This window comes from Amblyomma americanum, chromosome 8 (genome assembly GCF_052857255.1).
Source record: "Amblyomma americanum isolate KBUSLIRL-KWMA chromosome 8, ASM5285725v1, whole genome shotgun sequence".
Lineage (NCBI taxonomy): Eukaryota > Metazoa > Arthropoda > Arachnida > Ixodida > Ixodidae > Amblyomma > Amblyomma americanum.
Window position 1 is genome coordinate 1,698,409 of NC_135504.1, and position 26,707 is coordinate 1,725,115.

General features: G+C 47.5%; 1 protein-coding gene across 1 annotated transcript in view; it reads right to left on the reverse strand.

The window, feature by feature from the left end:
* The window catches only part of Gga (ADP-ribosylation factor-binding protein Gga), a 57,374-nt gene that overhangs the window by 11,590 nt on the left and 19,077 nt on the right, over nucleotides 1-26,707 (reverse strand). The window contains exons 6-14 of the mRNA XM_077633628.1: nucleotides 23,768-23,848; nucleotides 22,448-22,585; nucleotides 21,780-21,861; nucleotides 19,429-19,551; nucleotides 18,571-18,708; nucleotides 12,596-12,922; nucleotides 8,953-9,061; nucleotides 7,275-7,507; nucleotides 514-677 (exon numbers count right to left, since the gene is read on the reverse strand). Of these exons, the coding sequence (XP_077489754.1) occupies nucleotides 514-677; nucleotides 7,275-7,507; nucleotides 8,953-9,061; nucleotides 12,596-12,922; nucleotides 18,571-18,708; nucleotides 19,429-19,551; nucleotides 21,780-21,861; nucleotides 22,448-22,585; nucleotides 23,768-23,848 (1,395 nt within the window). The remainder of the gene's footprint in view (nucleotides 1-513; nucleotides 678-7,274; nucleotides 7,508-8,952; nucleotides 9,062-12,595; nucleotides 12,923-18,570; nucleotides 18,709-19,428; nucleotides 19,552-21,779; nucleotides 21,862-22,447; nucleotides 22,586-23,767; nucleotides 23,849-26,707) is intronic.

Below are 26,707 nucleotides of genomic sequence, written 5' to 3' on the forward strand. Positions count from 1 at the left end.
CCGCAAACTTCTCAATCTCATCCACCCACCTAACTCTGCTGCCCCCTGCTACACTTGCTTTATTTGCTCTGTCCATGCCCATTTTTCCTCCTCCAATGTCATGAACTCACATTTGTTCCTTGACCCACTCCACTCGCTTCCTGCCTATTAATGTTACACCTATCATTAAGAATAAAATGATACACTCCTTAATGCAGTGGAAATTCACGGGTTTCCAAGGGTCCACAGAAATCCAGGACTCTCAAGGCAGCATTGAAAGCAGCACAAGGACCCGCATGGACCCTGTTTCACTGCTGGCCCTCCCAAGTCTCCAATTAGCCCCGTCCTGTGCCAACTGTGGCCGCCCTATTACCAGCAAACGCTCTCTGCCACCTGCTCAATATGTAACATGTCCTGTCCGTGTCCATTTCTTCTTCACTTGAGCTAAGACTGCATCTATTACAGGGCCCCCCTCTGTCCCCACCTTTCATTACACACCATTTGAACAGCAGCATGGTAAAGTGGAAGACCCACCTTGGGCACAGCAGCCTGGAAGGCAATGTGGCGCACGGGCAAGCTGCTTTGGCTCGTGATGGACGCTACAAGCACCGACACGTGCTCCTGAGGGCGGTTGCGGGCAATGTGCACCACCGCACGCACCCCGTTCTCGTCATGTAGGCTCAGTGGTGGCTGTGAGCCTGCGCACATCGCCATGTCGGCCGTGGCAGGCACGGAGGAGAGTATTAGGAACGTCAGAAATTCTGCACATCATACATAACGCACTCCGGTCAAGAAATTTTATAAATTTGTATCACCTCGAAGTTCGTGTCAGCCATGATCATATCACCGAGACACTGTTGTGTATAGACTCTACTGTGCAGTGTAGTATGAGCCAGTAAAGGTCACTGCCTAGGAGACGCCAGTTCATTTTCTCTGTACAGAGTTACAGGCTTCCTTCCCACTTGCCTGGTTCACTCCTACCCTGCCAGGTCTTCCCAGTTTCGATGCCTAGTGGCACACTCAGTGGACTCCCGTTTGAAAATTGGTTTTTGCGGAAAGGAAATGGCGCAGTATCTGTCTCACATATGGGCCAACACCTGCACAGGTAAGGGAAGGGATAAAGGAGGGACTGAAATAAGAAATAGGTGCCGTAGTGAAGGGCTCCGGACCACCTGGGGATCTTTAACGTACACTACATCACTACATCATCACTACATCGCACAGCACACTTTTGCCTCCATAAAAACACAGCTGCCGCGTTTCGATGGCTCTGATTTCACTTTGAAAAATAAGTAGGTGTGCAGATTTCAGAGTGGCAGCAAAACAGAACTCGTGGCAGAGGAGAAGTGTTACCAAGTGTTTTTCATGCAGAAATAAGCAAAATCAAAGCCCATTAAGTGAGCCATTAGGCACTGAAACTGCAAAGACCTGGCAGGGATAGCAGACTGAATTCACAGCCAAACACACTTGCTGGTCGTACAACCCAAGGACTAAGATGAAGAACGCACTGCCATTTGGAAGCACATTCTAAGTTATTTATAAATGTTGGTTTGGTTTCATGATGTTTAATGTCCCAAAGCGACTCAGGCTATGAGGGTTCCTGTAGTGGAGGACTCTGGGTAATTTCGGCCACCTAGGGTTCTTTAACGTGCACTGACATCGCACAGCACACCTTAGCATTTCGCCTCCATCGAAACGCGACTGCCTTGGCCAAGATCGAACCCGCTTATTTATAAATATGCTAACGTAATCCTAGCCAGCCAATCCACCCTGGAAAGATCTTGCCTTCAATCAGCAAAAGCATCACTTCCATTCTGCCAGATACCTTGCCCATTTAATCACTGGAGCGTGTGAACGTTTATCACAGGAAATGACATGTACCAAGAAGCTTCACTGAGTGCATTTCAAGAGTTGTGAGCAAAATTCTCCTAATCTGCAGCAGTTTTTACATTGGACAAACTGGAAGTAGATGTTTTAATGAATGGGCAGGCATGCTAACACAGGTTGGCAATAAAGAATAACCAAGGAGGGCACTTAGCGCACCATTGTAAGAGATGTAGGGGGGAAGGCAAGAGAAAGGTTCCTTGTAAAGTGGTCTTTGAAAACAAGACCTTTTTGCGCAGATCAAAACACAAGACCAAGAGGGATGTTGTAAAAGCATTTAATTATTAAAACTAGCGACAACTGTGCCAGCATGCCACATTTTTTGCTTTTACCAAACAAAATAGTTTTTCTCGAAAGCGGCTTGCAAGCTCAAATTTTCACGCATTCTTGTCACCATGCTTGGCTGTAACCATTTTCTTTTAGTACTTTGTTTTTCATATACACCGATACACGCGCTTTTTGTTGTTACCCTTCCATCATGCTTGTTTCCATTTTCACATGTCATGTTTCAATCCTTCACCACTGCCTTTACTCTGGCTGGTTGTTGTTTTACCCTTCCGTCATCTATGTAGTCATACTATCGCATTTTATCCCCTCACCTTCACCTTTACTTTTGTTGACTGCTGTGGTCACAGCGCGTTCACCACTGTTCACCTTTACTCGGGTTGTCTCACTTTTCATTTGGCTGTCTTCGTGCCTTTGTTCCTTTCTTTTTATGTGAAACACTCAGTGGCATGATATCTGTTTTCCCTTGTTGATTCATCTGGCCTCCAGCAATGTTACACAGTTATATTGTACATGAAGGAAGCCAACAGTCACCAAAAGCAAGCAGCATAGAGAAAAGTGTTTTTTTTTTTAATTTGTACTGTTTATCAATGGGAGAATATCATGTAATTACTTTATCACTTAAAGATAACTGATTAGAAGGCAACTGAATAAGCTTAGTACCTTAACAAGAGCCTCAGTTCTGGCAGTCTTGATGCCACAGGTAGCATAAGAGGGTTCTAACTTCTCACACAGCTTCTGCCCTCACCATTTGATGATGTTCGACGTGACACAGGTGGTAATATGGGGGCATACTACGTCTGCCACTATGCACGAAGGTGGTGCCGATGCACACTCTCAAGGCTCAGTTACACTACACATAAATACCCCCAAAAGCAGAAGACTAGACAGCTGTCGCCGCAGCTCGGTTAGTAGAGCACCGGACACAAAATTCGGAGACTGTGGGTTCAGATCCCACAGGTGGCACGTGGCTGTTTTTTTCTTCTGCTTTTTAATCAATTATCCTTAAGCCATAAAGTAATTACGCTATTATTCTCCCACCGATAAACACCACAAATTAAAAGGACACGTTCCTTGCACGTTCTTTTTTCCCTTCCCTTGTCTGCTCAACAATTCTAATGTAAAACTTTCTGCCCCGGTGCACTTCTTTTCTTCCTTTTCTTTTGAGAAAGCAGTGTGTCACTGATTAGCTGCTCATGTGTGAGTGATTCCAGCCTGATACTGTCTGTGCTTTTGATACCAAGAATAAACATTTGGTAGTCTGCACATGCAGTGTTGTATTTGTTTCATTACCTCGTGTCCTGGTCACACGCATGCAGGCTAAACTTTCCTCGGCAAGAGCCAACTAGCCCACAAGGACATTCTGCTCGAGTAGTGAAACCCCAATTTCCAAGAGCTGTTGAATCAGTTCCACTCTGAAACCATAACCGGAGCGCCTAAAAAGTTTATCTGGTGTCCCCGGATGCTACAATCGATGCTTCTGGAATGAAATGTAGCTGTTTACTGCCACAATGTCAATGCACCGAAAAAACAATCTTCCACCAGCGGAAGCACTCTTGGAGAACACTGTGCGAAGCTATCAGTTGATCAGGTTTGTCTATGCCAAGCATCCCGGAATGTTGGTTGTGCACTAGCTCCGGTCTCTCGATGGCGATTTCTTGCCGCTTTCCTTCACTTTTTTCTCTCCGCTTAGTGGGCACATGTCAGTTCGCAATGCGATTTGTGCTTACCAAATTTACTACGCAACAATTCTTCCATTGAAGCTACAAAACACTCTTGTCTCGCAGCTAGCAAATGTCTCCTCTCTTAACCTGTCTCTCTCATGCAATCCTTTTCAGTGCAGAAGAGAATCCACGTCAATCTTTCCTCAAGCCAGTGTCTTTCGTTCCAGGAGGCGTTGAAGCAAAAATGCCGAAGTATAGAATTTTGTCGACAAAAGAAATGTAACCCTTGTCAAGGTACTTGCTGCAGAGCTTGCAAACATCGAAGGTTAAACCATTAGCACTCAGTTTTTCACATTTTCAATGTACACTATGAAATTAACAAGAGTTGTAGTCGGGCTGGTTGGTGATCATCTATAGAAGCCAAGGAAACAAGAAGGCTTCTACTATGAATTGTACAGTGTACCCTCTTTTTGAATCCGCAAATACCCACAACTTGTATCCCCATTTTGTAATTTTATTTTTCATGTATTGCCAAATTCCAGAACAAGCCTTAGATTTCACCAATCTTTCGTCCGCCGAAATATCACGGTGAGGCTGAGAAAATTTGCGGAGCAGTCACTGAAATGATGTAGAAGTTGGGAAACCATCAAGCTTTTCAGCAGCTGCACCATTCATTGCTGGGTCCGAAACATGGAGCATAGCCAGAGTGCTGAGAAACATCGTCTGGAAATGACGCTTGAAGGCACGAGACCAGAAAGCAAGGGGCGTGGGCTCCAGCACATGTGAAGATGTGGACTCCCATGTAAAGAAGCAAGGCAATCAACTTTGTCATCTCCAGCGGAGTCACCTCTCCCCAGCAACCATTCTTTTTGAGTACGTTGGTTTGTTCGCGATATGCATCAATGCATATTTGTTTGCATTCGAGTAGATGGCCGTTATAACGTCCACAGTGAAAAACACTCTGAAGACGTCCTCAGCTTTTGCGAACCACTTCAGGCTGCTACAGGGCATCAAGCCTAGGTCGATGACCAGATTCTTTGTGCTTGCAGGAGCAAATCTTGCCCATATGATGTCGAGACACTACAGATAACAGAAATATAATTGATTTCATCAGGACTATGTGTTCACCGGCTCCAGGAACAAACAAAAAGAAGCGGAAAACAAAACTTACAGGCATATGACTACCAACGTTCCCGGCTGCAGTTGCAGTTTCACCGTAGGAATCAAAAACCGACAATGCAACATCATTGCCAAAGTCACTGCTACTTGAGGAATCAAAAAAGTCTGATCCACGCAGCGGTGGCCAAGTGGTTGAGCATCCGCCTCGTATGCGGGAGGTGCGGGGTTCGATCCCCAGTGCCGCCGGGTACCCACCGGTGATACAATGGGTACAAGCTTTCCCCTGGTCTGGTGCTCGGCTTATTTAGGGTGAAATGCTTGGGAAATGGGTCCTTGACCCCACCTTGAGAAAAAGAAAATACCTTGTGTCATGGCGCTCTTTGGCCATAGATGCCCTTGCGCCATAAAAATTCATAATCATCATCAAAAAAGTATGATGTAGACGCACCAGAATCACACGCAGCAGAATTTTTACGAGCGCGCACTGTCCCCGAGATTGACGCCGTGGTGTGTGCACACAACGCTGGAACATCAATTTGGTGAGCGTTTAAAAAACTGCCACCTTGCAGGAAAAATATAAACGATGCAGGAAACGAAAATGAAGTGCCTCAATAACTCACTAGATGGTGCACTGCGCACCAAGTCCACGGCGGCGCCAGTAGCATTGAACCTGCCCTTCGAATATGTCAATCACCAGTGATCGGTGCATAGTGGCATGGTAACGAAAGAGTTAAAAAGCCGAATGACGGCTCCAACCTCACAGGCGATATGAGGTCACGAGAAACATGCAAAAATTGTGATATAATCACTGCTTGCTCACTTTTTGCAATTCCAACTCTAGGGCAGGCTGGCATTACAGTTGGTGTGAATAAAAATGAGGAAAGCAGCAACAATGCTGCAGTTTCTGTATGCCTCACATGATCTGAACTTATCTTTTACGTCACAGGCGTCGTTCAGCTGTTGAAACTGGAACAGCATGAAAGAAAAAATTCCATAATAAATTATTTACAGCTTGTCGGTGCAATCCCCATGGCTGTCCGTTTTCTGAAATGCTGCACATCATTCTGCAGAAAGAAAATGCAACTAAATTTTGGTGTCTTTACTATGGGCTCCCGTAGTAGTGGCTGCTCGGCAAGCAACTGTCGAAATATTTGTCCTCGGGCCTAAACTGCACATTACATAGTCTCCCACACACCTCTGAAGTGCGTCCAACGACAGGCATGTTTACAATCGGCGGACCCCTGTCTATAGGCCAAGAGAAAGTTTGGGCGCACAGTTTTTTGAGCTTCGCCGCCAGCTCGTGATGACAGCAGCTATCCACCGCGCATATCAGCCAGCCAGCCAGCCGAGCCTATTCATGCCATTTAGTACAATGACAGCCTTGTCTCTGATCCGTCAATGAAGCCTACTCACGTGAGATGCATAACGAGCTCGAGTGTTACTACGTCGTGCACTGAAAGAATCTGTGGAGCAGTCTTTTCCATTACACTTATGGAGCTCTCCAACACTTCCGATAGCACACACGGACTACAGAATTTCACAAAACTGAGAAAGCATCATCACTGTCATGCAGTTTTTATGTTTAAAAGGAGGCAATGACCTCCCAAGTTTTCACCTAATAAAAATTTACTTTACTGCAAACAGTTTTTGGCAGTTTGGGGTAAGATAATGTGGGCCTTTTTCCCACTCCCTTGAAGTCAGAGAGGTTTTGCTGTATTTTCAATTTCCGCATTTTTCAGATATGGTATTGTTCCGATTTTATTCACCAGCCCGCTGCTGCGAGTGCTCCGCTTCCAAAAATGCACACAGCCACTGCTTGAACGCCCTCAAGACCTCGACAGAGCTCCGCGCTGCTCTGCTGACTCTACATGCTACCGACTTGATGGCCATTGGAGCCACGCGTACAGCAGTGCTCAACCAATGTTTGAGGGCCTTCGAAAACACCGTGTGGCCGGAGTATCCCTCTCCAAACATTCGTTCTTCCCTGGAGAGACACCCTGCTGTCCCCCAGAACAGCCCATGACACCACGTTCCACCACCTCCACCAGGGAGGGCAAGGGCATCACTGGCCAGAGCAGAGCGTGGCGAACAGCATGTGGCCCATTCATTTCATTGAAGTTGCTCGGGGAGGACCTGCGACCTCTGTTTATAAGGGTAAAGCTGGTGCCAGCTGGCTAATTACTGCAATTATGAAGCATGCAGATAGACTGGAAAGGACAATGGACTACACCCCTTTGGCATGTGCAGAAATGACTTCCCTGACCTCTTTTCCACTGCACTAGCCTGACCACCTCCATTTCTCTGAGAGAAATCCATGGACCTGCAGCTGATACAATCCCTCACCCGGCTGTATCTGGTCCAGCGACACGAACAGGCCGTTGAGGAGGTCATCAGCAGCCTTGGCCGGGGAGCCTGGAAGGTGGCCCTCTGTTGGGGCCAGCATGGACGGCCCCAGGGGCAGCATCTTCGGCCCCATGCCATGAAGGTGAACCCCCGTGGACGAAGGCACGCTGCAGGCGCTTGCCGCTGCCAGCAGCGGCCGCGACATCTGGTTCAGTGGGATTTTCTGCGGCGTGCTGCAAGCGACCAGTGAGCGAGGCACTGCAGTGCATGCGACGACAACAATCTGCTGTGCCAAGCACAGAGCTCAGCAGCATAAAGATCCCTGTTCAACAGTGAGTTACTTGTGGCATGAACACCTCAAAATGTCAACTGCTAGGCTGTATGAGTAGGGGGCAGAATTCCTCAGGCTTCCCTTGCAGTCAACAAAACAATTGGTTTTGAGGAAAGGAAATGACACAGTAACTGTCTCACTAATCTCAGTGGAGGCCCAAACCATGCCATAAGGGAAGGGATAAAGGAGAGAGTGAAAGAAGACTGGAAGAAAGAGGTGCTGTAGTGGGGGTCTCCCGAACAATTTTGACCACCTGGGGAACCACTGACATCACACAGCACACGGGTGCCTCCAATGAAACCTGGCCGCCGCGGTCAGGGTTGGCAAATGGCGAAAAACCAAAGCTGGCAGATTTTTGGCAATTAAACGTTGCTCATGAGCTATCCAGTCCATCTGTCAATGCTAAGGCCTGAAGATATGACAATGAAGCTTGCGCTTCAACGAAATATTTCGCGGGTCCCGTGACTTTCATTAAGTGGGATTCGACTGTAATTAAGTGCGTTTCATAGAACATTACATGCTATTCATACAGAGCGCACTAATATTTAAACGTGCACTTGACGCAAGCAAAACAGCTTTTAAACTCGGACCCCACAGTGTTTGGTCGTGCACAGTATATTACGAATCCTGCTGCGAGCCGCAATCTTATTACGAGCCGTATTCAAAATTTCTAATATTTGCAAACTCCTCGCGAAAAGGGATGTGGTCATTGTAGAATTGAATAGTAACCTTTTCCTTTCATTTCAGAGTTCTGAGCGTGAGTACAAAATTTGATTTACTGTTAGCTCGTCTTCACATTTTTTCACAAAGAGGTTCGTCTTGCTTTGGCATTAAGAAGTTAAATGCCTCACGGTTGAACAATGTGGTCCCTCAAGCAGGCACGCAGTAAACACAAGCAAGAACAAGCTAAGACCGATGCTCGAACATTACTCAGCAGTAGAGGTGCACGATATTGGAAAGTTTCTAATAGTGAATAAAATATCCTCCCATTTGATTTCCTGAATGAATCAAATGGTGCATGTTCAAATAATTTAAAACAAACTAAATATGTTCTGAAATTTTCTAACAGTCCTTTAGCGACTGGCAAAAAGTTTGAATAAGGCCGACCACAGTTCTTTTTCGATGTTTCAAAAACAGGGAACACTCTGAAGTGGTCAATCCGTGCACAAACGTTCATAATGCTTGTACATGGCCTCCCAAATTGAGAAACACGATAGGACTCAATCTTGTTCAGAAAACCCTGCCTTGCCGGTCGGTATAGGTGCTATGCACATTTGAGGGCACCGCACAGCTGCTGCAGCCCTGAACGCACAGCAGCAAACGGGTGAGAGGCAGGCAGCTACTCACGTGGGGAAGTCACCTTGGGAGCCCGGGTTCTGTGGCAGGGCTTGCTTAATCAGGGACTGGCCCAGGGCGTCCAGCTCCTCGAGGCCACGCGACTTTCCCAGCTGGGAGCCTGCACATATGCAGATGTGCACAAGTGTCACACCAGCACAGGTTGCAAACGCAAGTTGCTTTTTTAGTTGCTGAAGCAATAAAGTAAAACCTCGCCGATAGGCTTTTTTTTTTTATGGGAAAAAGGTATTAACTGGGAAAATGTATGATCCAAAACCACTTAATTTGAGAAAAAGCTGAGTGAGTTACAAGGACATTTATTGGCAATTTCACTTCACAAAAATGTCTGTTAGCATTTCTTGGCAGAAGGCCTTTTCTAGCGCATGCAGAATTCAATCTGCACTTCCATTGTCTTGAGCACGAATGGAACTTTGCAACACATGCAGTTTGCCAACGGCAATAGCAACAGTAGTCAAAATCTCTAAATCGTGAATTTCAACTACTTTGTCCCCTTGCAAGTATGAACTGCCATAAAGCTGCCATGGCAGCTGACCATCGCAGCACTCTTGCTTCTCATGCTGCGTTCCCCAGACCTGGCTCGCTCATATGTAAGAGCACTCTTGTATTTCTCAGGTGCTTCGCTAAGTGTTTCTAAGAAGTAATTCTCGCTAGGTGCTCCTCAGGTGTAATTCTTGGGTGCTTCTCAGGTGCAATTACCAGGTGCTTAGGTGCTTATCAGGTGTAATTTACCAGGTGCTTTGCTAGGTGCTTCCCAGGTGCAACTATCAAGTGCTTTGCTAGGTGCTTCCCAGGTGCAACTATCAAGTGCTTCGCTAGTTGCTCCTCGGGTGTAAACATCAAGTGCTTCACTAGGTGCTTCTCAGGTGCAATTCTCAAGTGCTTTGCTAGGTGCTTTTCATGTGTAATCCTAAGGTGCTTTGCTAGGTGCTTCTCAGGTGCAATTATCAGGTGCTTTGCTAGGTGCTCCTCATGTGTAACTCTTGGGTGCTTCACTACATGCTTCTCAGGTGTAATTACCAGGTGCTTTGCTAGGTGATTCGCATGTGTAATTACCAGGTGCTTTCTAGGTGCTTCTCAGATGTTATTCTCGGGTGCTTTGCTAGACACTTCTCAGCTGCTTTGCTATGTGCTCCTAAGGCGCACTTCTCAGCTGCTTCTCAAGTGTACTTCTCACGTGCTTTGAAAGGTGCCTCCCAGGTGCAATTCTCAGGTGCTGCGCTAGGTGCCGCTAAAAAGCTGCTGCGTTCCTCCTCTTCAAGTTGCATCCCCGCAGGACCAACTCACTAGTATGTTTGCGCCTTTTTTTTTACTTCGCAAGAGAACTCGCAAGAGAACCGCTCCCCCGACGCCTTCAATTTACACATCAGTAATCAACCGATTTCTGAGGCGGACCACATCGGAATATTAGGACTCATCTTCTTAGACAGTCATCATAATACAATCGCTCTTCAGAAGCTCTCAGCTAGCACCCATCAAACAGTCTGCATTATTGAGAGGATCTCAAATAAGTATATTGGCACGAAAGAACACAATCTGTTGTGACTGATCCAAGATTTTGTCCTTAGCCGCATGGTATATGTTGCCCCAAACATCAAAATACATGCAGCGGACACGCTAACGGTTGACCATCTCATCAGAGGCGCAGTCCAATGTGCACATGGGCTACCTCCAAACACATCCACAACCCAGCTTTTGGTCCTGGGTGTCCATAACACCATCAGTGAATTAATGGAAGGCCACTTTCCTCACAAACTCTTCGGCTCTCCTCCACGGAAGTAGGCAGAGCACTACTCAAGAATTTGGGCCCACCGCTAGCTCATCTCCAAATCCCCAATTTGCAGTTCCCAGAAGGATGCGGAGCAAACTAGTCATCCCCCCCCCCTTATACCCAAAAATATGCATCTGGAGTTTCGCCAAGAAAGAAGGATGGCAAGATGTCAAACTCTACATCAGTGCCATCACTCAGATCACCAGGTCGTCTACACACATGCTGCAGAACATGATCACAAGGTAGCCATGACTGCAGTCGTCACGGACGAAAAGCTGCTTCACAACAGGCACCATCTTAGAAGCAGATGAGGCGGCCATCACCTTGGCTGCTATTCCTATGGTCGACATCCACACAATTATCAGCGACAGTAAGACATCTGTCCACGACTTCGCCACTGGCCACGTCTCTCCAAGAGTGCATCGCATTCTTGAAGGTGCCCCAGCATCATAATTGAAAATCCCCTTAATCTGGACTCTCACTCTGGACTCCCAGGCAATCTACCTCAGCCTGAGAATTGGCCTAGCAAGCGAGGGCAAGGGATGGCATCTGGATCCAGGGATAGCCCCCAACTTACCAAGAAATTATATACCGACTCTTGCAGACCCTCTATCCACCCGTGCACAAAGCGCTGACCGAAACTCAAGCAAATGCATGGCGACGGTTACACACAAATACCTACCAGCACCCGCTTCTACTCTCCAGAATACACCCAGATAGATACACATCAATATGCCAATGCTGCTCACAACCAGCCACACTACCACCACACTCCCTTTGGAAATGTCAGCACCTACCCTTCACACAAACACCACAACCTAACAATGGGAGGCCACCTCGGCACATCTGAACTGCAGGCCCTCCCTAAAATCTCTACCGACCCATTATCCAGCTTCCCATGCCCCCATTTTCAGCCTACTTGTATGTTGGCATGCATTATACCTACCGCATTATTATATTAACCAAATTTGTCGTAATTTTAAACACAGCAGACAGGAAATCTGTGTTGTCCAGGAATGTAATAACCGGGAGACAAACAGTGTAACTCTATGGAACATTTTAATGGCCACAATTTTGAGTGTATAGAGCAGGAAACCATATGAACTGGGAACATATAAATGAGGCTTTACTGTACTCCCACACAAATGTGATAACGGACATGAAATATAGCCTAAACTAGCTCAAAAACTTCAGTGAACAACTTGTGCCACAACAACCAGATGGCAGCAACGATGACAAGATTCTTGTGTAATCGTTAATGCCTCCAACAGTGCTAGTTGGTGAACATACTCAAAATGCATTTTTGAAGCATTTGTGAGGATGAGGTAAAAAACAAATGTGATACTAAAAACTGCATTCCAAGGATGTCAAATGCAATGCAACCATTAGGGGACCCTACACAGTAATTCCTTCCATGCGTTGTCGACAATGGTCCCTGCTGAGCACCAATCAAGTGTTGCTACAGTGGCTATGACAGTTTCTGGTGCCTGCGAATCCACACGGGAGGGGAAGCATCCAATGATTTGGACCATACAGGGAATGAAAGAGCAGCAACATTTTTCTTCCATTGCTGAAATGCCAGCGAGATAGCTCTGAGCTGAAACTTGGCACAACATACGAAATGTGCAAGGCGGCAAGACAGTGACACAAATCCTTCAGAAGTAGACTGAATTGCTGTGCACGTGCAGCCTCTACCTGTGGCTGCAGAAAGAAAACCAGTGCAAAAGACGGAGACACAGAACAGGAACACAGGACAACGCTGTCCTGTGTTCAAGCGTTGCCGTGTGTTCCTGTTCTGTGTCTCCGTCTTTTGCGCTGGTTTTCTTTCTGCAACCATGTACCGACTCGCCCAGCTCACCACTCTACCTGTGGCACTGGTGGTGGTGCCGCCACTGTTGTTGCCACCGCCAATGCTGTTGCCAAGATGACTGCTATGCAGGATATAGGAGGGTGTTGGACGCAAGGGAGATGACAGCAGGCCGCTGGCCGTGCTGGGTGCCAACAGCTGTGGCGCCACCTGGTGGGAAGGAGAGTAACCCGGATGCTGCCTTGGAGCACTCCCAAAGGCTGTGAATGGGGCAGCCCCTCCCCCGCCAGCGCTGGTGCCACTGCCCTGGGCAAGTCCAGGGGAGAAGAGAGAACCGAGGTCTGCCATGCTGCTCACTGCTGTCGGCGGGCCCGGATCACCTATGCCTGCAAGGGCACGAAAGCACAAGACAGAAGACGGTGGACCAAAGGCACCAGCACAAAACATAACCCACAGTGCTTACTTCCAACTACACAGGAATATAACAGTAAACCCTCTAAGTCACCCTGTACACAGCTGTGCACACTGCAGCTTTTCGCAGTGTCTGCTGTACCTAGCTGCAATTTCTTTTTGAATTTAGAATCCTTCATCTTATCAGTGGGGTGCCTTTTCATCCCAACCAGCAGATGTAGCACAAAACAGTTCATAAACCAGTGGGCATAGCATGTCATCTGCCATTTTCTTGCCAAGATTTTGTCACCAATACTAACGTGTATGTTTTTCCTAGTTTTCATGCATCATGTGCATCTCTAAAACATAAAATGATTCCATGATGCCTAGGATGCTGACTTCATAAAATATAGTGTTTTAATATTATTTTCCAGCACTCCTGACAGTAAGAAATTTTGTATTGGCATGAAAAACATAACCACTAGATTTTTCTCCTGGAAAAATGAAAAAATTGGGTTTCGTGACACCTGGATGTGCTATTTACACTGAAAAAGTAGTCCGAATCAAAATAATAAAAGGCACCTATCAGCATCACATGTATTAAAAAAAACTGACGGTCGATTTGCATAGTTAGGCGAAATCACTTCGGTTTTCACTTCGGATCCATTGTTCATGGATGGAAGTTGTTCGAATAGTGATAATGGGTGAATGCCCATACATGTACAACTGGCCATTCTCTACTTTACTACTCATAGATCCCTGGGAGCCCTCATACCACTCCTGGCGCAGTAGTGCAAGCAATGCACCACTGCACTGCAATGGCAGGTGCTGCCAATGGTGGGGCTTGTGAAACCCAGGTTGCTTTTCCCAAGCAACCTCTCGTGACCATTCCTTAAATGAACTGCGACCTACCACGGTGGGCAGTATGCCCGCCGCTATTGACGAGGGTGGTGCTGGTGAACACTTCCAAGGTTCAGTTACATGCGAACATAAATACCCCTGAAAGCAGAAGATTGAACAGCTGTCGCCGTAGTTCAGTTGATAGAGCACCGGATGCGGAAATTGGAGGTCGTGGGTTTGAATCCCACCGGCGGCATAGTTGTTTTTTCTTCTGCTTTATAATTATTTCTCTTTAAGCGACAGATTAAACACAGTATTATTCCCCCCCAATTATTAGCGTAGTCCCAGCAAATCATTCACATACATAATGCATTGAAAGTATGGATGATAAAACAAGCACCAGACAACTGGTATGAATTAACTGCGAAAAGTAAAACAGCTTGCTAGATCAGTTTACTGGCAAACGTCAAGTGATTCAAAGTTAAGATGATCCTCCGAAGATCTAGCCTAACGATTCAAAGCAGCACGCCATGTGTGCGACTTGAGGCCGCCAATGTGAGGTGGCATTCGCCTGGCCTGCTTTTTCACGCACTTCACTTTCGAAAACCTTGAGGAAATCAATTCTATGTTCATTTTAATGAGACATTATTGTGTGATAAGCTGGTAACAAGATTAGACTTCTTATAGTAAACCATGCCTAGATTCAATGCACTTTTGCTGCAGATTTGATGCGAAGCACACTAGGCCTAGCAACAACAGGGCGAACAGCATGTTACTATGGCCTCAAGCCTGGCGGGCAGCGCATCTTCGCAAAGAAACGCTGGCGGACATGACATCACACCTGCCCTCAACAGTGCAGTAGGCGAGCCGGCTTGGCAGTGCATAATTCAGCAATCCTCTCCTGCTCGTTCCTTTGGTAGGCATGAGATGTATTGGTACCATCTCTGCAAAATGTTGCTTTTTTGATTCGCCATCGCAGCAGACAAAGGGGATTTCCAATTAATTCCGACTGATTCAAGCAAGCGGCCACCCAAAGTATATAACCATGGCAGACAACCTTGAAGCACAGACACAAGGGAGCTGAATGAAATGAACTGTACAAAGAAACAAAAGCAGTCTAAATGCATTCACTTTTGTGCAGTCAGTGCTGGCTGACTTAAGGCTGACGTCACATCCTGCATTGTGAGAGCCTTCACAGGCGGCCGCTAAGTGCGGTGGTTTGAGAAATATTCATTAAAGTAACTAGTTTCTGCTCATTTCTGTTGTTTAGGTCACTCTCAGTGTCACAGCTATCATTTGGGTCAGAAATCTCTGCAGAACATTTTTTGTTCACTGTCCTTACGCATCGGCATTAATCGGCATCACTCTGCGGCACTGCCTCGCGCTCCAAGGGGCCGTTGCTTCACCGGTTTTCGGCACAATCGAGATCGGGCATTCCTGAACTGCTCCCCAGATGTTCGAATTAACCGGGCTGGTGCAGGATGCTGCTACAAATTATCCAGTCAAATTTGCATCAGAAAGTACAGGACCAATGAAATTCTTCAAATCATCCAGGATTTCAAACTGGAGTTGGAATTATCGAGGGTCAGTATGGTGAACGCTCCTGAAAGAAAAACAGTGATTTGAAAAAAATCAGCAATATTTCACCTAGCCGTGGTCACAAGGCGGGATGCACAGATAACAGCAGGTTTCACAGCAAGCCAACAGCACATAATGCTTGTGACATCACAAACACAGTGTTGCCTGCAAAGGCCATGTAAACCAATGTCCCAAACTTGCTACACTTCAGCATAGATTTCAGTGGAACCAGAATGGCACATGGCTGCATAATATGAGGAAAATGATTGAAGTGGGGGAAAAGAATGTGAAATAATGTTTCGTTAAAGGGACACTAAATGGCAATACTGCTACATCAGGCTAGACTGATAAGGGAGGCTCATCTGATAGCAAGTATCTCATTTTTACTTTACAAGTCAGAAAATTACGTAAAAGCGAGGTGCACATGACATTACCACTGGAAGAATCGTGCAGCTACAACGTATTCATCTCAATGGGCAATTACTGCTGCAAAGGGTAATTGGCCATTGCAAAGGGTCTTATAATTAAAACAGCGCAAAAGAGACAATGGAGTCGCAAACACAAGTGCTGAATCTTTCACCCTGCATTCTGTGCACTCAGGCTGCATGTAACCATTGCACATGGCAAGTTCAGAACCGCAAGCTCTCAATGGCGTTCATGCTGTGTGTGCTTGCTATGCGTCCAGTGAACCAATTTCGTTCTCCCTTCAGCCATCGAATCGGCTACTTTTTTCACAGGCTGCCGGTGCTATAAACTTGTCAAGTGTTCGTGTTCATTTATTTTTAGTAAGCGCTCACACAGAGAAAGGCATGCATGCACATTGTCAACATGTGAAGCGCTATGCGAGTGGATGTTCTTCCATGTTCTGCACAGCACAAAGATGGATACGCTTTTACACGAGCTGGAAAATGTCCACGAAGTGTCACGTGTATGCCCCATCACCTCTCATGCAACTCATTAAACAAAAAAGTTCCCGAGCACAGGTCGTCATGCACACGGTACGTGAGGCGCCAGCACGCAAGGCAGGGTTTTCTGCGAGAAGAAAAACATTCAACCAGCTGATGCATGTTCGTCAACAATATGCATGCATCCCCTGCCAGCAGCCATAGCTGGCAGGCAGCAGACTACAGTCGGGTGGAACGTACCCCGATCTATTTCTGCTTACAACTCACAGGAAGCATTCATGAATGTAGCAAATGCAACAACCATGGCCGAGTTAATCACAACGGTTGTCTGCAATCACAGTTACTGCATAGCTAGTCAACAAACATGCAGTGATCGACAGCACAATGCGCTGTTGGATGAGAAATGCGCATGCAATTTTTCCCTAAGATGTGGTATTCAATGAATACGTTAGAGAGCGGCAGTTGCTCGCATGCTTTGGAGGATCCCTTGAAGCTTACGTTTACCCTTCACAACAGCACACAACGCAGCAAAGGCCACACGATTTCATTATCGTCGTCGATGTATACAGTCGAGCCCACATATAACGGCCCAACTGAAGACGAACTTTCGCCTATAATGAACGAGACCTGCGCGACCGCCAAAATATGCATTGTTTCAATGGCACAAAATCACGTATAATGAACATCATTAAGCTCTGCCGATCAGTTACAGCGAACGGACGGTGTAAACCCAGCGCCGCGATGCGAGATAACCTGTCTCCGATCCCTTTGTGCGCCCGGCGCGCGGCATGTTTTACCAAGCCTCATCGCGGGCAAACTGCACGCCCCGTTTCGTGCTGCTCTCTAGCGAGCTACCCTTTCCCCGCAGCCGCGCCTTCCAAGATCGCCCTCCCGCCCCTCCTCACAATTCCACTCCCCCTCTCCTCACTCTCCTGCGTGTGGCCGCTGCGATCAACCGCGCCGCCGTGCTCCGTGAACCAGGCCTTCCGTGGGAGCCAAGAGGTGGCTGCACTGACGCTCACGGACGCCCCTCATTGGTCTGTTCTCTGGCGCTGTGCATCTGCATGGCTTGATTGCCGCCTGCGCACATTGCACGTCTACCCCATCGCGTGCTTTTGTCACTCTTGTTGCGGTGCGGACGTTTCGTTGGCTTCATTCAAATCTCGGGCCCTGGTTGTAATTCGCAATGGCAGACGGGAACACCGTGTCCATTTCCATATTATACAGCGGTAGAGATGATGAAAGCGGCCAGGGCGGAGGTGACGGCCACAGGCGAGCGGAACTGCTTCCGCAAGGCTGGCTTCGTCAACACAGTGTCTGATGACGAGCCTGATGCTTCGGAAGATGACAGTCCGGCAGCGATTTGTGGCAGCGCGTCGTCGACTCCGACATGGGGGGGTCATGACATTCGTTGGAGTGATTTTATTTCTGCCGATTACGACAGCGACACCGTGGAACCGCGCACGGACAAGGGCATCATTTCTAAAGTGCGGGACAAGAGTGACGCGGAGGAATCGGACTAGGATGAAACTTCGAAGCCAGCACCCATAAGCGCGCCTGTAGCAATGGGCTACATAGAGAGCCTCAGACAGCTTGTCTATGCCAAGGGCCTCAGCGAAGAGCACGCTTCTGCTTTAAATAAACTGGAAACCTCCCTCATTGGATCTGCGCAGCAAAAACAGCCGTCCATCATGGACCTTTTCGCAAAGAAAAAATTGTTTTTTGACAAGCAACTGCCTTTAAAGCTGTGGTTCACTTACTACGAACTTCAGGATATAACAAATGGACGCCGCGTGACGCTCATGTTCGTTATAAGCGGGTTCGACTGTACATGCATGGGCACGATCAGCAGTTTGTTCTGCAGTCTGCAGCTGCCCTCAGCAACTTCATGTAGTTTCTTTTGCGCTAACAAACCCTATTTCTACTGTGCACACACGCTACAATAAGTCCCCATCGAAGTAGTTGGGGCAGCCCACACCTTGCCGCTGTGACCACTGATCTGTTGACTTTCGGTTTTTGATTTCCAGCCGTGTTTTCTGTCTTTGGAAGTGGCACCTCTGATTGGTCGAACTGCAAAGGCGTCACAGAAATGACACCGCAGCAGTTCATTTTTCGCAGGCACTTTGAATACGGAAGGGTTTTGGAACATTCATTTTCGGTTTTCTCAGCAACGCAGCCACCTTTCTGCGAAGAAAAAAACGCCAGTAACGCTTCCAAGGAATAATCTATCCATCTTGCCAAGCATGATATTTCCCTTTGCTGTGCATCTAAACTATTCGGATTGCCCGAAGTTTCCCCTTCACTTGTAGTGGACAGCTCACCCAGGGCAAGCAGCTGGTCGTCCAGCAGGCTGAGGTCAGTGAGGCCCTTCTTGCTGGGCTCCCCACGCACGTCTTGACCGGGCGATCCGAGATCCAGCAGAGAGCCCGCAGCTGTTGCAGGCAGCACCGTGGGCACAGCTGCACGTCCGCACCCATCATGTGCCATTTGGTAGGACAGCCACCCACAAAACGCTGCCCCTGCTGAGCAGACCTACTCAACAGGCTATCGTGAGCTGCTTAAGCCTGATGACAAAAATGTAGTCGCACAGCATACAATTGCTTTCATGTCGCAGCAATACCAGCACTGACAAATGGTAACTTCAACAAATCAGCAATGAAATTAAAGGAAGTGGATTTTTATGGTGCAAGGAAAGCAGCTGCAGCTAAAGAGCACCAAGAACAAGGTTATTGGAAGCATAATGGTAATAAGATATAACAACAGTGAAGAAAAAAAAAATGGTGGACGATTTAGTGTGGTTAGACCAAACATGAATTGGTGTGTTAGCACTCGTGTCCACTTCAGTTTCTACTCGAGGCTCAGTTTTCAAGGTCAAGCGGGCTACAGGCAAGGATCGGTGAAATTGGACTTAAGGTCTGCCCGACGGGTATGGCACGATAGTGCTACTGGGTTATTGCCCATATATGCGGAATTGGTTATTTTATATTCTATGCTGCTGGTAGTCCTCACATCACTCTTGGTGCAGTGGTGCAGCAGTTAAGGGATGCGCCACTGCCTTGCGACGGCAGGTGTGAGACCCAGGTTGCTCTTCCCAGACAGCCCAAAGGGAGGCTTTCGACAGACAAACATCAATGGAATCTGAGAGGGGGCTTTTAGTATCTGCACTCCCAAAAACATACCATGAGCATCACTGGCGGTGGCCACAGCGCCCCCGCCACCATTGACTGCTGGCTCCAGCCCCATGGTCTTCTTGTAGATATTGATCACGTTGGTCAGCTCATCGTTGGCAGTCAAGATCTCGTCTGAAGAAAACAGAAGAGAGTGCATGCCCTGAGAACACATACACATTCAACAAAAAATTGGCGGTGGTTTAGTTATGGTTAAACCTGGAGTGACGCGATAGCTACAGCCGGTTGAGCAGAACTTGGTCACGTGATCTCAACACATGACGAACCACGTGATCAGCCACGGCACCGCGCCACCGCAGCTGCTTCACACCACGTGACCAACCACATGACAGCGTGGCGGCGCAGCCACAGGATAATGGCGTAGCCACAGGGTGGCGGCACCGCCACGCTGAAGGCTCGAAATGCTACCGTAATGTAGCTATCGCTACAAAAATAAATGGCGGCAAAAATGGTTCCACGCCAGAGTGTAGGAGAATGTGGCCACAAGACCCAGCCACAATAACTGACAATGAACACTCCTTCCATCAAAGCCACCAAGAACAGAAAAAAAAAATCTGGTTCCCAAATTCTGCTGCTGCAGCAGCTCACTTCCTACAAATTTTTTCAGAGGGAAAACAGGCAAGCCTACTGACGCGAAGTAAGCATTTACTACACAGCAGCAAACTTACTGTGTGCTGGTGCGCATAAGGGGACGTTTGTTTACAAAAATGGCCATCTGAGTCGCCCTATAGTCCGAGTCAGCCTACGTAGAGGGTATAAGGCATTTTCAGCCAAGCTGCACGCAGTGCGTGCCCTGCTTCGATGCCCGTTCCCGGCATAATGCATAGAGCTCCATGTGTTAAAGGAAATTACGGAGGCACTTATCATTATGTGGTGACACTGCGCTAGCATTAGGTCTTCTCTTTGCCTGAAGAGCCGAGGTTGCTGGCTTGGTGCATTCAGCGAAAGCTGATTGGCATTGGCTGATGGTAACCACTCTGAGGATGCACATTCCTCCACCCACCACATCAGGACGTGCTGGGTTCTTCCCATGGCAGCCACCATCATGACAGCCACCATCCAACCACTCTGCCACACGCAAACCATGGGTGTACACAACCCGCTACACCACAAGACATCGCCTTTTCTTTGCAGTGAGGCTTCTAATGCCAAAGCATTAAAAATTGTTAACTGGTGTGCAGATTAGTTCCACAACAAAAATTCAAACTGCATGCCATTTACCCAACTCACTCAGACTGGTGGTCACTATCCCTCGCAAGCGGTAACTTTTGGAGTGTGCATCATGCCGCAGTCCATGGGACTACTGGCAGTTGCATCGTTCGATTCGCCGCTATTCAGCCAGCCAAGGTAGGGTGATCTCCTTTCGCCTCTGACTGCTGGCCTTGCATGTTTTGCTTTGAGCAGCATGCACTGCAATGCCATCCCGCGGATAGTTGGAGGCATATGCATCGGCTTGTATTTAGAGTCAAAACTGTTTTAGTTAGAGAGGGCTGCAAGTTGGAAGTCCGACTTATATCCGGAGTTGACTTATAGACGAAAATACATGGTACTTTACACCTTGCATCAGAATATACAGGGACTTACGTTTTTATGAGCCAGATTTTAAAAAATTCCTGTGGGCAAAAAAATTGGCCTAATAAAGAGCAAACACCACTCACAAGGTAGAATATTATTGCCGAAGTTGTTTGAGATCTAAATAAACATCGGCACTCGCCTGTATTTGGTGGAATTAGCGAGAAACTGCTTTCAGCCATGAGTACAGTTTTTGCAGATGCGAGCCAAGCAGCCGGTCTCACAGGCTGCGCCATCTGCCAGACGGCGACGCAAACAACGTCTCAGCTCGGTGGATGCGAGGAGCGCGCTCTCTTCGAAGGTGGGGTTCGTCTCCCCGCTGGAATTAATATCACAGGGAACACCACTGCCTTTGCTATTAAATACTGCACTGAAAATGTGACACCAAGAGCACTGCACACACTAATAACTGATAAGTCGTCGCTTGTGAGTTGCATGTTCATCCGGCAGATGGCACAGCCTGTGAGATCGGCTGCTTGGCTCGCATCTGCAAAAACTGTACTCGTAGTCGAAAGCAGTTTCTCGCTAATTCCACCAAATACGGGCAAGTACCGATGTTTATTTAGATCTCAAACAACTTAGGCAATAATATTCTACCTTGTGAGCGGTGTTTGCTCTCTATTAGGCCAGTGTTTTGCGCACAGGAATTTTTAAAAATCCGGCACATAAAAACTTAAGTCCCTGTATATCCCGAGTTGGCTGAGATTATGCGTGATTATGCGGAGCCCACACAAGTAAGCAAGCAAGCAAGCAAGCGTGCGAGCACTCACTGAGCCCCTCATCCTTCTCCTCCATCTCTCCGGCCAGCCGGAACAGCTTGGGCCGCAGGCGCTCACAGCTTTCAAACAGCTCCTGCACACAACCAGCATGTTGTGAGAATGGAGTCATTTTACGTCTTCCTACTGCCAGTGTAGCTTGCAGGTTGTTTCTTTTTCTTTTGCCCAATCCAGCCAATGCCAGAGCGTATAACATTTCATGAGAGAAAGATGTTTCAACATCATTGGGATTACACGCTTATGGATTCCACACTGGATACTAATAGATTCCGCAGTTAAGAGAATTCCACATTTTGTAACAAATGCAGAACAGAACCCTGGAATCCTACTGTTTCCTTCTAGAGTTGTATCTCACTACAAACACACCGTACTAGCAAGTGCAAAGGCATACAGCAGCACCACACACTCCATGCTGCACATGCATCCTACATTTATTATGGTGCACCAAGAAAAATATGAAAAACGGTAGCCCCTATACAGTACGGTGCCACATCCAATGCATAAACATATTAGCTTTTATTTTTAGTGCACATGAACGAGACAAGTTTTCCCCAAAGAGCCCACCACCAAGCTCCAGGCCAATCAAGTTGCTCATTCATCCCCGTAAGCGCGTGCGCAGAGGTGCCAAAGCAGTCCCACATGCAGCAGAGTCTGGCAACCACCTTCATGAGATCCTTCTCCTCGGCGGAAGTCTCCCCCGGCCGGTAGTTGGCCAGCATGTCCTTCAGCACTTTGGCGTTGTTGTGCACCGTCTCGATCTCCGTGGTGCGCCGTGCCAGCATCTCCATGCGCCGGTCCGCCTGCATATGTGTTGGAGTAATTTCACCCGAGTGCTGCTAGAAGTGCCTATGCCAGGGCAACAAAAAATGCATGGGCTGCCGAGAAAACCTGCTTGGGCTGTGCCTGCTAGAATAAATACCCCAGCTTAATGGGGATAGTCCATAAGCATTTACTCAGCCGTGGGGATTATTCTGCGTCAAAACTGGTCCCTTAGAATGATATACAACTCGGGAACACAGCAAAGGAAGCCCTGCAATCTCATTTCACGGAGGCAGCTACCAGTCGCGTGTGATGTTGCACTAGAGGATTAGCTGCCATGTCATGCCAGACGGTCGATGCCACTGGCTCAAGGGCTTCCTTTCAGTTGTATTTTCCACTTTGTTTTCGAGTTGTGTCCGACTATAGTCTGCTGTGGTCCCCTAGGGTAACGGAGTGGGTTCCAAGAGAAAGCAAGCGTAGCAGGGACAGTACAGGGTTAATGGGGGGGGACATGGGTCCTGCAGTGTACGTAGTAGTTAGGCTGATGAAGAATATAACGAAAATCACTCTGATTATAGCACGAGAGATCTACCAGTGCCTTCCTTCTTGCACTCTGACACAAACCATTCTGCAATGCATGGTAGAGAAAGGTTGGTCAGATGGGTCTTGATAATCGTAAAGTGAACATGTGAGGGGAAAGACTCAGGGTGCTAGTCAACTTTTCGACAAGAGAACTTGCCTTCGTCTGGGCAAAGCATTAATCATTCGCGGGGTTTAAACAGGGTCACCCATCTGAGGAGGAAGGCCCGGTCAGGAGGAGGAGGGTGAGAAGTGGGAATGGTGTTAGGATGGGGAGGGTGAACCTTTTCCAGGCATCATCATCATCATCAGCCTGACTACGTCCACTGCAGGGCAAAGGCCTCTCCCATGTCTCTCCAATTAACCCTGTCCTTTGCCAGCTGAGGTCATCCTATGCCTGCAAACTTCCTAATCTCATCCGCCCACCTAACCTTCTGCTGCCCTCTGCTACACTTGCCTTCTCTAGGAATCCACTCCGTTACCCTTAAGGACCAACGGTTATCTTGCCTTCGCATTACGTGTCCTGCCCAAGCCCATTTCTTCCTCTTGATAGCACTACAGCCCGCAAACTGTACACCTGAAATTACAGTATTATGCTGGATGCAGCACAGAGACAGCACCTTACCAATAAGGAGACCCCTCACCTCTTTGACCATGTTCCGGATCAGCCGATTTGCCGCCTGCAGGTCTTCGGGGTTCTTGCTCTGTAGCAGCTTCTGCAGCATCTGCACACACACATTCAGGTGCAACATGTGGCCACAGGTTACGCATGAGAGAACTGTCGGTTTCATCCCATAAGTCTCTAAATGTTTATTTAGGCTGCGTGAACACTGAAATCGAATACAGTTGTTGACTGAAAATTCAGACCTTTGATTTTTCAAATATGCTTGGTCATTTGGAATTTTTCGCCACACCACAGCATGCCCCGCAGAGCCATTGTATAACAGAACACATTGCAGCCGACTGCTCAATTTCTCGGAGCTTATTCACACTCGCAGCACCACCGCTGCCAGCAGCCCAACTGCCATATACTAATAAGTGCGGTGGAATCTCGCAACTTCAAACTGCAAGGGTGATCGGAAACTTGATTGACTAATTGGAATGCAAGCTGTTAAGGAGCTGATATTCTCTGCAGGTTAGCACATGGCGCACGCATTGTTGTGAGCTCATACCGTTTGCGACGTCGTCCACTGCACAAACTTACAGCTGAGCTCAGATATATCTACCCGGATATTTCTAATCATTGAATATATTGAACATACTGATCATTCCATTGAGAATCCTGAGTAAAAGTATAGGAAAGTCGCACACCATACTGAACTCCAATTTCGCCGGTAATTCGACATACCGAACGGTGCACTGCGCAAATGCAAGTGGCGTTTTTCCTAACGGAATTATCACTTCATCTGCGTGGCCTTGGGAACATACTGGCAACGTTAGCACCGTAAAACATATGCCGAGGTTTACATGGGGTGTGATTGAGGTGGCCTATGCCATACAGTGAAGCCAACCTATCTAACGCCTAGCCACGGTCCCCGTGTGGCATGCGTTTCAAAGGCATTGCAGAAACCAACTGTACCTTCATCATCATCATCATTTATTAACCCTAAAGGGTCCAATAGGGACATTACATAAGGAGGGGGGGGATACAAGGTATCCGATGGTCATACACATGAAAAGGCAAACAAAATAGAGAAAACTAGGCAAAGCAAAAGAGAAACAAATTAATATAGTCAATCAAAGAAAATGTGAAGAAGAAGCACACAGAAATACACACTACAGTAATACAACGTGTCCAATAAAGTGCTTGATCGTTTTGCAGTCATTGTAGCTGACACAGGGTATAGGAAAGTTTTATTATTCTTTGAAATGGTCGATTCAATGAGTAGCTGCCTAAAGTTGGAAGGATTAGTTTCAACAACAATGTTTTCGGATAGGTTATTCCAGAATTCGATCGCACAAGGAAGAAACGATTTGTTGAATGCATTGCTGGAGCCGTGCAAGCGCTGTATGCTTGCATGGCAATTATGATGAGAAGCCATTCTATTTGTAGCGTACTGGCAACAGGATTAGACGCCTAATGGCAGCGAGTGGCTAGTTCCCAAGCACCATCAGCTGTGGCATTGATGCAGAGGAGCGAGCTGTGCGCTGCCAGCACATCGCTGCAAGAAGTATGTCACTAGCGTGCAGGCAATGTACTCTTACTCCTAAGGCTGTGCATATCTACTACCATTTTTATATACTGAATTATGGATACATCCAACTATTTCGCAATCTCCATTGAGTTGGATATATCCAGGTTCGACTGTAGTAGTCACAGTTCGCGAGACTCATCTTTGCCGAGTCCTTTCATTCAAAATACATGAAGAGGCAGCAGTGAAGCACATAGAAGCCGTATGGCTTGCCAGAGATGGCAAGCGGAAGAAAATGGTGATGCTTTTCAAAGCAAGCAGCCTGTACCCATGGCAAAACACACCCCAGGCCCAGCTTTTCCATCGCAATCCCATCAACAACTAGTGCTTTGATGATAGCCAAAGCATGCCTCATTATGCACAAGCCAACGCAGAGCGCATACGATAACGTGTCAACGGGTTGGCTCCCAACTCAGGTTGCCAGGGTTAGTTAGAAAAGTTAACCCCGAATGAGCCCTTAACTTAGGCTGTTCTTGCTTATCTTTACCGCCACTTTCCAAACGGTGGTCACAGACTTGGTCCCAGCCCATGCGTTCATCTGTGTCATGCCAACAACAATACAGCCATGCTCAGGCAGTCAATGCCTGTGGCCACAATGAAAATCATGTGAAGTTTCAGAATTGGCATAAAACTACTGAACCCACCACAGTGGCGATCAGGAGTGACAGTAAAGTGAAATTCAATTCTTAAGATGTTTTCACGATCCCGTCAGGGTCTGCAAAATGAGTTGGCAACAGTACTGATGCAACAGGATAATATGACTCATCTTCAACGAAACCCTGGGTCAGCGCTGACCAGCAGCAGAGGTCCCATAAATCCCAGCTGACGTCACCATGGTGCAGGGAACTGAACCCAAGCACTGCTTCTTGGTGAACAAAGGTGAGCCTAGTACATGTGTTGCCTTAGATCTGTATGCTGATGAGCGTCATTAGAAAGGAACTAAAAACTGGCGGTCAATTGGCGCAGTTAGGCCAAAAGTGAACTAGATGTGTTAGCACTTCAGTTTTCACTTCGGCTCTGCTTCTGGTGTCCAAATTCACTGCGCACAGACGGGAGTTGCTCAAGCACCGATAATGGGTGAATGCCCATGCATACGAAATTGGTCACCCTCTACTTTAGTACTCATAGATCCCTGGGAGGAGTCCTCATACCACTCCTGCTGCAGCCTTAAGCTTTGCGCCACTGCCCTGCAACGACAGGTGCTGCCATCGGTGGGGCTTGTGCGACCTAGGTTGTTTGACCAATCATAGATCGAACTGCCGCTTGCCACAGTGGGCAGGTTGCCAGGTGTGTGTGTGTGTGCGTGCACACACACACCTGGGCAGGTTGCCCACAACCCAGTGGGCAGCCTGCCACAATGCAGGCTTCACAAAAACAGACAGACAGACAAAC